The 12,500-nt window shown below is 42.7% G+C and overlaps 1 protein-coding gene across 4 annotated transcripts in view; it reads right to left on the bottom strand.

The window, feature by feature from the left end:
* The window catches only part of LOC123517566 (sodium- and chloride-dependent glycine transporter 2-like), a 44,904-nt gene that overhangs the window by 31,820 nt on the left and 584 nt on the right, over positions 1–12,500 (bottom strand). For 2 of the 4 annotated variants that reach the window (XM_045277791.1, XM_045277793.1), the window contains exon 1: positions 133–405. The exons of the other annotated variants lie outside the window; for them this stretch is intronic. In XM_045277791.1, coding sequence (XP_045133726.1) covers positions 133–159 — 27 coding nt within the window. In that variant the 5' untranslated portion in view covers positions 160–405. Of the gene's footprint in view, positions 1–132; positions 406–12,500 lie in introns of those variants that run through there. 4 annotated transcript variants of the gene reach the window in all.

The raw sequence follows: 12,500 nt of genomic DNA, 5'->3' as shown, positions 1-12,500 counted from the left end.
CTATTAATAAGAGAGAGAGAGAGAGAGAGAGAGAGAGAGAGAGAGAGAGAGAGAGATAATGAAGACCTCAACGAACCATTGGTATCCCCTACGGAAGTGAAACAGCCGGATGAACATGGAGAGGTGACTCACATTAACTTTGTAGGAGTAGGACGGCATGTTTGGTAGTGGTGACCAAATACTGAAGATCACATGTGACGTTTTCCTGACCTACAGCTTAAAATTTGTACGATGAAAATGTCTCCCTCTTGCTGCACCACACTGGTGGCACCTCGGCCTCAAGGTAGCTGTTTATATGCAACACTGGGGTATCACGATACAACTCAGGGGAGCTGAGGCGAGTCACGATGGGGATCCCGGGGACGTGTGGGCTGACACTACACCGACCAGGAAAATACTGACTCCGCGGCCCCTCGCTCGCAGCTTCGCTCACCTGCCACAGGCTGCCAACTCGCGCCTCTCACCTGACGCCGTCTACCCTCCTTCCCACTCACTCACCAGGCAACCCTCTTACCCACCACACATCTTGTTCAGCTACCATGAGGATGAACATGGATACACGCACATACATATCAAGTCTGCATGATAAACATGCCAACACAGTGAGATGCCTACTTAAAAATGTACTCAAAGTAACCTTTGCGCCTACTTCTGAAAAGGTTCAAGTGGTGCGTCAGCTGTTGATAGCCCAGCAAGTACGGCCAAGAGTAAATTAACTGACAGAGAAAGTACTCTCTGGTAAAAAGGTAAAACTGAGCGCGAAATCATTAAACACTTCTGAATTACTCAAAATATGTCACATTGAAGATTTCAGCATATTTTAATCAATGTGGCTTTGTTATTAGCTTTTACAATGGAAAGATGAATAAAAGAGAGAGAGAGAGAGAGAGAGAGAGAGAGAGAGAGAGAGAGAGAGAGAGAGAGAGAGATATGCATAAAGACTTATTCATTACGTGATGTACTACTAAGAAAGATTAATTTATTGTTGACTTTTATAACGTTTGCAGGAAAAGAAAGTGTGTGTGTGTGTGTGTGTGTGTGTGTGTGTGTGTGTAAAACGACCTAAATCCTAGAAAATTATCATCACATTGTTTTGATATGCAACAACTGCTGTTTTTGGAATAATAACACACACACACACACACACACACACACACACACACACACACACACACACACAAGGAAGTAACAAGCCTAATTGTTGAATGACGTATAACTTGATAGTAGTCATTATAATCAAACACTGGTTTCTTCTTGTTCATTTTATCAGATCACACTTCATATGGGTGGCAAATAATGCGGATCAATACAAAGGTAACAAAAAACAGAGAGGTCTTCAATGCACCGCCTTATCCTGCACCCCATCTAGCCCTGTCTCTTAATGAAAAGTGAAAGCTCTAAAGAAGGAAGGGCAGTGATCATGGAAGTACGAGTAGCACACGACATGGCATGTAACACTGAGGAAATGCAGGAAGCACAGTCATACCAAGAGCACCATTGGAGTGAATGAAAGATACTCAACCCGGTGTTTGGTACCTCACATTTATGCCGCTGCCGCTTCACACTTCCGCATCACCTTTCCACTAATGTAGCTGCACCTTCAGCTGTGTTATGTGCCGCCTTGTATGATCCTGCACACACACCAAACCAAGGCCTCATGGTAAGCGATCTTGGACCGAGCAACGACAAGACACATCAAAGTTTCTTTTTTAACCTCTTCCTCTAATCGCTGAAAAATGGCAAGGTTTCAAAACTTCTTCGTTCATCAACATTTATCAAAAGATAGATTATTAAATAAATATAGATAAATAAGTTAATAAATAGATCAGCAAAATCAACAGTTCAGGAGGCAAGGCGGAAGAACAGGGCGTAAAAATATTCACCTAAACAGTTTTTCGTTTCTTGCTCCAAACCTGCACATTTTCTGTGACAACTACTCATTGTGCATTGAAGTTTCTGTTACATTCCACGTGTCATTCCTGTATAAGGATATCAAATAGTCGTTCTTTTTATATAATCTCTCTCTCTCTCTCTCTCTCTCTCCTATTGAAACAAAATGAGCTTCACATACAATGGAATACGAAAGACAAGTACTCAAAAGAAAGCTATTCAGAAAGTGTTAATTTACATGATGATCTCCAGATAATTATTGCAATCACTAAAAAAGAAAAAAAAAAAGTTTAATAAGGCAACCTCTGATTCAGACCCAATGAACCCTCAACTGAGTCATCTGAAAGCCTACCCTGAAACAGCCTCCGAAGGTCATCTAGCAACTCCTTGCTAAAAAAGGGGAAATCCAGTATTAAGGGAAAGAGTAGAAGCATTGCAGATAGAAATGCTAGAAAAGTGACAGGCAACAGAAGAACGCACCAAATCACTGCTTACATATCTTTGAAAGGAAGGGGGAAAAAAAAAAAAAAAAAAAAAAAGGCATGTGGAGGGGAAGGGAAACTTGACCCTCTGTAAATCATGAGATAATAAATGTTACTAGCGCTTGGAGATTCCTTTTAAATGTCGTAGGGGTGAGCAGGACCAGGGAGGGTGGTGCTGGTATAGGGGTGGTAGTGGTGGTGGTGAAGGGGATAGTGGTCACGTCTCGCTTAAGTGGACGCGAGAGATGGAGGTGGAGGCAACACCGTCCATAACCACTGTACTTAATTCTTGCACTGCGCACCACTGCACTCCATAATACAGTGTTTCCCCATCGCAAGAGTGATTCGCTAATAATAAAAAGCGTTAATTTATCAATTATTTTCTCACAGAGGCTAGAGGTACAATCACAAGTCTGGTCGCGTTTTCTCACGACACTCCCTGGAATGCTGCAAAGTAATGTCATGGTGTTGAAAACTCGCACGCGTCCCATTCAGTGCTGCTGACGTATTTCCATTGTACTTCCGTTGTATACTTCACAAATGTTGCAAATGTTGTAGTATTTTAACATGATTGCACGGGAGATGATGGATATGTGGAGTCTTCAGAGATTCCGTGTACCAACTCGGTATTTGTGAAAACTTGAATCCCGTAATCGACATTTAATCAAATAATACCCCGCACATCCCCAAGACACAACCACGAGGCTGTGAACCCGTGCAGCAACACCCACCTTCACTTTCACCCACACGTCCATCACCATCGCTTTCATTGGTCAGCGTGATCTCGTTTGTTACAGATCGAGACCAGCAGTTGCAGCATCACCGTCTTTCCCTCAACCTATGAGACCACATGCGATCTTACGCTCGAACCTTACCCATGGACTGAGACCTCCTTACCTCACCAGGGGCGTTGGGAAACCAGCGCACTGCTCTCCCCACCTTCGCTGTCTTGTAACCCACAACATACATTACCCACTCTGCTCCCCCCCTCCAGCCCATTGTCTCGATGTTCATGTGACTTTTGTTGTTGTTGTTTTTTTCTACCTTTTTTTTCTAATTGGTGCATCTTAAAATCTTCCGCGTTCCGATGTAATTATATTCGTAGTTCTTCCTCTCTCTCTCTCTCTCTCTCTCTCTCTCTCTCTCTCTCTCTCTCTCTCTCTCTCTCTCTCTCTCTCTCTCTCTCTCTCTCTCTCTCTCTCTCTCTCTCTCTCTCTCTCTCTCTCTCTCTCTCTCTCTCTCACAAGTGTGTGTGTGTGTGTGTGTGTGTGTGTGTGTGTGTGTGTGTGTGTTCTGTCAATTCATTGCCCTCCACACACGTTCTTCTCGTGAGTTGTCATTCTATTTTCAGTTTCCCATTCTCTCGATTTGTATTGAATCGAAAATACGTGTATATATGTAATAGTAATAAAGTTGTTTCATATCTATTTTCTTACAACATCTCTTTTGTGTCACAGTCGGACCACGCATGCAGTGATGGTCCAGAAATGTCACCAAATTATATGATGAAAAACAATAACAGTGTAATTCATTAATTTCATTATGTATACATTACATACATTACATTACATTACATATATTACAAGTATTAAACTTAGTGTGAGTCGGAGAGTAGTGATCGCTTGGCCAGATCCAACAGGGGGCGAGAACAAGCACGAAATCTTTAGCTTTCCTTACTTCCCATTAATCCATACACGAAATTAATTAATTGCACTTGAATGCTTGTTTGAGACGACACAAACTAAGCTTCAAACAATTACAAGGTCGTGCGTATAAAGTATTAACATTTACAAATTTTCTATTATAAATTAATTTCACTTAACATTTCATTTGTACAGTTATGCGATACATGCTCTTACCGCAGCTAATTATGTAGGTGGCTTCGATATTTCAAGATTGAGATATACAGCAAAGATTGAACAACAATGTAAATATCCACTTTACTATAGTTTGCCAACATAATTTTGCACCAGCGCTACGTTTTCTCTATTTTAAGCCTTGACTCAGGTATTTGAACGCTATTGCGCTCTATTATAGTAATTTGCAGTGTGTGTGTGTGTGTGTGTGTGTGTGTGTGTGTGTGTGTGTGTGTGTGTGTGTGTGTGTGTGTAATCATCTGTGTTGCACCAGCAGTAAAGTGGAGCCGAGACAGTTCACCGCACATAATATCAAAGCCGTGGCTGTGGATTGCTCAAGGAAAAATGTGCGCACATATCTTTGTCTCCTTTGTCATTATGTTGTTCGTCGTAGTACTCAGCAGGGGACACTTGTTTACTTGCAACACACCCCGCACCAGTACACACTATTTGGCGACATCTCTGAGTATCAAACTTTAAAACCTGTACTATATAGACACGGCTGACCTCGAGAGTCACCTAGCGGAAGAACAGTTTTCTGACATACTGTGGCTGGTCGTCATAGTCATGATATTTGTTGTCTACATTTCTTTTACTTCATATTCCACTTTCTGCCTATTTGTCGTTTCCGCCAGAGCGCTGCTACTGATGAGAAATCCCAGCCGTGACCACTTTTCTTGATTTTTTTTTTTTTTTTTTTACGAATGCTGCTATTGGTTGATCACTCATGAAAACTCTTCATGCCGAACAAGGAATTTTACACTTACAAAAGAAAAAAATGCGATTAACAACATCATTTACTGACAAGCATTATCTCATCCACAAACTGGCCACTACTATGGTGGTATTACTGTTTGCTTCTCTTATTCCATTATTCCATTATGTTACTGTTATCTGACACCGGTGAGTGTAACCTGTAATGACACTGACTAGATCTTTTGTTATCCATTGGCCACAAAAGTGTCGAGCGGTATTCTCTATTGACTTTGTGCAACACGTCTCACCACTGCATAGACTTTGAATGCTGAACACCAATACCTCTTATTAACTGAAACTTGAAACATTGCATTCACCCACGACATTCTTGTATGACTACTGGAGGCTTTCTTCAGTCATCACTCTTCACAGTGAACTGCCCGAACCATTTTGTGCCTTGAGACCTTCCTTATCTCACCTTCTCATCTCATTCCCTTTAAGCCTGGCCGTATCTCAGATCCCAAGAACCCGCCCAAGCACCCCTCGACCTCGTTCATGACCAAGATGCTTTCAGACAAATAACGAATAAGTCCACAGCTGCAAGTGAGCAAGTCTGGTTGTTACCTACCGACTGCTGTCATCACCGCTGCCCCTCCCTGCCCAGCACACCTGCCCGCTCAAGGTCGTAAGGCTAGAGGAGAAACATGTGAGACGCAGCCGCTCGGTGGACGAAGAAGGGACGGATGGGGGGGTGTGGGGGGAGATAAGGAACGGCTGGAGAGGTATACTAATGAGAGGAAGAGAAAGGGGAAGAGCTACAGATGTGGAAGATGGAGACGCCATTGTATGTATTGGTATCTTAGCTTTGCTGTCATTTTAGTGCTTCAACATACAAAACATATATAGAAAATGACATGAGGCCACTATTCGTGATGAAATTTCGTTACTTTTGGGTTGTTGTAGTCAATAATTCTCTCTCTCTCTCTCTCTCTCTCTCATGAAAGCGTGCGGAAAATGTCTTTATCTTTATTTTTGTTTTTTATATAGATTTTTCCAGAGAGAGAGAGAGAGAGAGAGAGAGAGAGAGAGAGAGAGAGAGAGATGTGGGCAGTGTGTGGGGAGGGGTTGGGATTGAGGTGGGGCGGAACAGTGAGGAATGGACGTGCCTCGCGCCTCTCCTTGACCTTGAAAGAAACTCATAGTACGACGCGACGGGTATCTCTTCCTTGTTAGTTGTTTTTTCCTGGTTCTCAATCTCTCTCTCTTTCACTCTCTCTCTCTCTCTCTCTCTCTCTCTCTCTCTCTCTCTCTCTCTCTCTCTCTCTCTCTCATATTCACCACTCCCCCCCAAAAAAAAAATAAAAAAAAAAAATAAATAAATAAAATAGGAAAAAAAAAAAAAGGTTTATGACTTATTTTCTTCTTTTTCTGCGCAAGCCTCCATCACCATAACCTTCACAGCGATCCACGGCGAAACGGACACCTTAAACATTCTAAACACACACACACACACACACACACACACACACACACACACACACACACACACACACACACACACACACACATACACACATAATCATGCACACACACACACACACACACACACACACACACACACACACTGTGGTTAGAGCGCTGGCTTCACAAGCCAGAGGACCGGGGTTCGATTCCCCGGCCGGGTGGAGATATTTGGGTGTGTCTCCTTTCACGTGTAGCCCCTGTTCACCTAGCAGTGAGTAGGTACGGGATGTAGATCGAGGAGTTGTGACCTTGTCCCGGTGTGTGGTGTGTGCCTGGTCTCAGGCCTATCCGAAGATCGGAAATAATGAGCTCTGAGCTCGTTCCGTAGGGTAACGTCTGGCTGTCTCGTCAGAGACTGCAGCAGATCAAACAGTGAAACACACTACACATAATCACGCACACACACACACACACATACACATAATCACGCACACACACACACACACACACATACATATAATCATGCACACACACACACACACACACACACACACACACGGCCCGGTAGCTCAGTGGTTAGAGCGCTGGCTTCACAAGCCAGATGACCGGGGTTCGATTCCCCGGCCGGGTGGAGATATTTGGGTGTGTCTCCTTTCACGAGGAGTTGTGACCTTGTTGTCCCGGTGTGTGGTGTGTGCCTGGTCTCAGGCCTATCCGAAGATCGGAAACAATGAGCTCTGAGCTCGTAACGTCTGGCTATGTCGTCAGAGACTGCAGCAGATCAAACAGTGAATTACACACACACACACACCTAACACATAATCACACACACACACACAGTACAGTACTCCATGTTGCCACCTTCAACGTCAATGTTATGAATTCAGTTTGCATCTCTTGCATTTTCCTACTTGGATGTTCCTGCTCTTTGTTGTTGCTGATGTTGTTGTTGTTGTTGTTGTTGTTGCTGCTGCTGCTGTTGTTCATCTTTTTTTGTCATACTCTTCGTCGCAATAATCTTTGTTGCTGTCGTCGCCCTCCTCTTCCTTCTCTTCCTCCTCCTCATTCTTTTCCTTCTTTTTTTTCCTCTTCTTCTTTACTGCCTCTCACTTCTATTCTATTCGTAACAGTACAGCATATTGCCCGCATCCACTGAACACTGAACTATTTTATCACAAAGGCACAAACTAAGAGAAGAAATTGAAAACATAGACATCCATTGCAGTTGTTGTTATTGTTCTTCCTTTATTTCCGCTATTACTATACTTCTATCCATTCCTCCATTCCCTTTTTCACCCTCTCCCTCCACCTGCTCGTTCTTATGCACGTAACTAACGCTATTCTCTTTTATCTTGTTTACTGAGTAGACGAGTAACTAGGCTGAGAGTGGCACACACCAAACATTGAGGTGACGTGAAGAGACTGGCGAGCAAACACGATCATTGGGAGGCTGTACAGGTGAAGCAGGAAGTCATGGATGGCCAGGGAAGCAAGAGGCAGTGAGTGGCTTCAAGGGAACAGAAGATGGCGTATAATAAAAAAAAAAAGGAACTCAATTGCGAAGGACAGGAGAGATGTGGTGAAGTACGAGTAGTGATGAAGTGCTAGTGTCAGGATGGATGTGCAGTGCACGTAGCGGGACGAGGGAGGGATGTTATAGAGATGCGGGGCATGAAGGGAGACGAGATGAATGTTTAATGAAAAGAAAGGAACGAGAATCGTAGTGATAGTGATGGTGGATGCAAGAGTTTGGTGGTGAATGAGAGAGAGAGAGAGAGAGAGAGAGAGAGAGAGAGAGAGAGAGAGAGAGCAGCAGCAGTGTTAGAGAGCCCCGCTATGTGGAACGCCTCTGGTGTGTGTGTCCAGTCAGATCTCTCTCTCTCTCTCTCTCTCTCTCTCTCTCTCTCTCTCATAAAACTCAACACAAATTGAGCAAATCATTACTTAGTCATTGGTATATACACGTGCAGGACACTCGTATATGCATAGCTCTTCCAATATAAGTAACACGTGATATAAGGTCAAACAATATGTAAATGAAAAAAATTGAAAAAAAAAAAAAAAAAAAAAACACCACGTGACCCACAACGTAAAAAAACAAACACATCACTATGGCCTCTGAGTGTACATCGTGCGTCTCGCTGGGTGTAAACTGTAAACAACACATCACATGGTCTGCTGGGTGTAAACAAGCACATCGCGTGGCCCGCTGGGTATAAACAAACACATCACGTGGCCCGCTGGGTGTAAACAAATATCACATGGTCCGTTGTATGTAAATAAATACATCACGTGGCCCGTTGGATGTAAACAACATATCACGTGGCCCGCTGGGTGTAAACAAATACATCACGTGGCCCGCTGTGTATAAACAAACACATCACGTGGCCCGCTGGATGTGAAATAAAGATCACGTGCCCTGCCACACTACAGGAATGCCAAAACAAAGGTGACGTCACCAGAGCGCAAACCACTGAAGGATTCCAAGATGTTACCTAACACGTATTGTATACATCTGTACTACGTGCACAAACAACACACTCTGGCGCGTACAATACAATACAATAGAAAGCTAATGTAGTGCCACAGTATAAAGCTGCACGTGGATTCTTATTTGGCAGTATTTAAATCTCTCTCTCTCTCTCTCTCTCTCTCTCTCTCTCTCTCTCTCTCGGTCTTGCTTGTGATATCGATTCTTGATTTGACATGTTTGTAACTCCATTTTTATTTTTTTTTTTATCGGTTTCTGATTATGACGATTCTGATTTTATTTTCCTGATCACACTAAAAGAATTCGGAAGCAAGGTGTGCTTTGTGTCGTAATTCATGGTAACACGACTGGTGAAAAATCTGTGGCTGGTTCAGAAAGGCATCAGTCACCCGTCATCTAAAAACCTGTTTCTCTCTCTGTTGGGTGAATACTGATGGCGCTCACACACAGGCTAAACTGACCCCACCAAAATACGGTAATTCGTCCAGCAAGACTAGTGTTACCATGCAAGTGTTCATAGCCATCTGTATAAGACATGTGGAGGTGCGTCTCGTGTTGGAGTGGCATCAGGGAAGGGTGGCATCACCGCGGGGCGTGCTGCAGCAGGTAGCGATGACCTACAACCCCTGGCCTGCGCAGGACGCTGGGTCTTCGGTGAGGGGGAATAGTCTTGCCTTTCTCTCTCTCTCTCTCTCTCTCTCTCTCTCTCTCTCTCTCTCTCTCTGTGTGTGTGTGTGTGTGTGTGTGTGTGTGTGTCTGGAACTCAGGCCACGCAGTCTTTTGCCAGACCGTCACTTGTTTTTCACTTTCATGTTACTCAACAGAGCACCATGACTTGCTCCTTCGCCATGAGAAAATTTTATGATGATTTTCATACGACGAATTTTGAATGGTGATAGGATTATGGCTGGAAATAAACAGAGGATGAGAGTCTGCATGGAGACTCAGTTTGCAATGATACCTTGATTTCTTAGGATTTTAGTTTTACTTTCCCCTTGTTTGTGCTGGTCACTGCAGCAAAATAAGTCTGGTAATGCCGGACTTTCCATTATTAAGCCTGTTATAAAAACTCAACTCACGAGGACTCAGCATCTCCATCACAAAACCTTATTTTCTTTCTTTTTTTTTCTATACTCAGTAATTCAGTTTTATTATGAAAGCCATTTCTTATTTTCATGATATTTGTGAGTCAGAAACGGTTCACCAAACCAGTTTGTTGTTGATCATAAAGAGGGCGTGTTCCTTCACTCAAGACCTACAGTAATTATAACGGACGCCACTTGTTCTCCTTTGCTCACGCCCACCTTCAGCGAGCAGGAGTGACCACTACCCACATCCATCTGAATGCTAAAAGGAAAAATATCATAATGGTTCGTCCTCGCACTGTCAGTATCACAAACGATTTACACTGCTCTTGCCTCATTCCCTCTGTCCTCGTTTAAACTTTATTGCTTCCCACACATTAATGCTTCATCGACTCTGTTGATATCTGGTTATGCTAATTCCCTTTGTGGCTCCCATGGTGAACCTGTAGTGAACGTGGGTAAGGACACCAACAGGTCAAAGTCAACCAGTATAGAGGTGGCCTGCTATAACTCTCTCCTTCTCAAGTTCATGGGCATTTTTTTTCCTCTGTTCCTCCTTGGTCTCCTTTTTTTATCGCTAAGCCAGGAAGACTTCCGATGTTTGTTGTTTCTTGTATTGGAACAGATAGTTTTTAGGACGCAGCCTAACGAAGCTACAGGGTAAACATTCAACACTGCCTTCATCGATCTGTCCTCGTCACCACCCATATATATATATATATATATATATATATATATATATATATATATATATATATATATATATATATATATATATATATATATATATATATATATATATATTTTTTTCATGTCTCATTTTTTTTTCTTGTATAAACAATAGAATTAAGAAAAGTGCTATTAATATAAATCTTGCTGGTCTGGGCTATGAAAGACAGTCACTGACAATTTAGAGACAAAGCTTCCTGAACACTGATCATCAGCATCAACAGGTTGTAAGAGACAAACACTTACTTACCTGTAATACGATGTCAGAGTGAGTCACTATGGTGGGGGTTAGAATCATTAGTGTGGCGTGGCTCCTTCATACTGTGAAAGTCAGCGGTACTAGTTCCGCTGTGAGAAGACTGGAGAGTGTGGTGAGCCATGGTAATGTTGTGTAGTTATCCTTTACTCTAACCACAGTGTTATTCAGAGTGACCTCACTACAGCCGTGATAACACCGACGTGGAGAGAAAAGACAATACGGTGAGAGGCTGGCCTCGAGCAACCTTCTGGATTCTCATGCCTCTTGCGACGAGACGTGTGGTTGTGATTACGATCTTTCTTTCAGACTTATTGTTATGACATGTACAGATAATACATACATGAATCAGGTTTTGTCATTGAATCGTATTTGCGCATGAGGTTTTCAAACAGCAACAGCAGCAGTAACAAATGTCACAGCAGCAGCAGCAGTAGCAGTAATGTAAGTTATGCAGTCATGGATATTAATTTTTTTCATGTGAAGTACATTCATATGAATGCTTCATAAAAAAAAAAAGACGTCCAATTAACATTTATGAATGTAAAAATACGTAAGTGGACAATATGGACATAATAGTTTCCTGCCGGCAGACATGCTAGGGGATGACCGCAAGCCCAAGCAAGACAAGTCGATGGCCGCTTGCCTTCGTTGCTTGACGTGTGGAAAGTGATTCTTGCTCACCTTATTCTGATCCCCAGCATATTTGTACTCCATGAGCACGTGTTTATGTCATAACAATTTGTTATACACATAACCAGCATGGGAATAAACGCAGCAGAAACACGTCTTTTTCAGTACAGGAAAAATTCATCTATGGCGTCATACGTCCTCTTAATGTTCAAAGTATCATTATCATACTTGCAGAAACTGATACTCACAATAGAGCAATTATATTTATAGTTTCACATGAAGCACACCATGAATAATAAGTATGATAATACAAAATGTATATAACTATAGTTCACTATCAATAAAATTACTTGCGCCACTAATGGGTAGAAGCTTAATAGCGCTTCCAATAATCTGCAAATTACCTGCAGGCGTTATTGGCCAGAACAAAAAAATAAAAAAAATAAAAAAAAAAATAAATAAAAAAAAATCTAGAATAGCGCGCGCCTGTGTGTGTGTGTGTGTGTGTGTGTGTGTGTGTGTGTGTGTGTGTGTGTGTGTGTTTGTGTGTGAAAGGTTAGGGAGTCCAGCTGGTGCGGAGAAGAACGACCTTGTCGGGAGTGGGGACGGAGAGCTGCTGAGGGAGGACAACAGCCATAAGGAGGTGAGGGTCGCCGTTAAGGTCACGCCTGCTATAGCACCAGCTTAAAACACTTTAGACAAAGTGCCGCCACCTCTTTGGTAAGGCCGAGGAACGTGTTTCATGGAGACTTAAGACGCATAGATTACATAGGAGTGGCTAAGCACAGTGATGACCAAACTGTGCACAGCCAATAACTCAACGAGGACTCAATGAAGAACAGTTTTTCATTGTGCTAACTCTGTGTTCAAAACGAGATAAGAGTAATAAGCATACTTTGGCAAAATTATCGCTGCATT

Source organism: Portunus trituberculatus, chromosome 42, assembly GCF_017591435.1.
Source record: "Portunus trituberculatus isolate SZX2019 chromosome 42, ASM1759143v1, whole genome shotgun sequence".
In the NCBI taxonomy this organism is placed as follows: Eukaryota; Metazoa; Arthropoda; class Malacostraca; order Decapoda; family Portunidae; genus Portunus; species Portunus trituberculatus.
The sequence above is the reverse complement of the archived record's forward strand: the minus strand, read 5'-3'. Positions and strand labels throughout refer to the sequence as shown.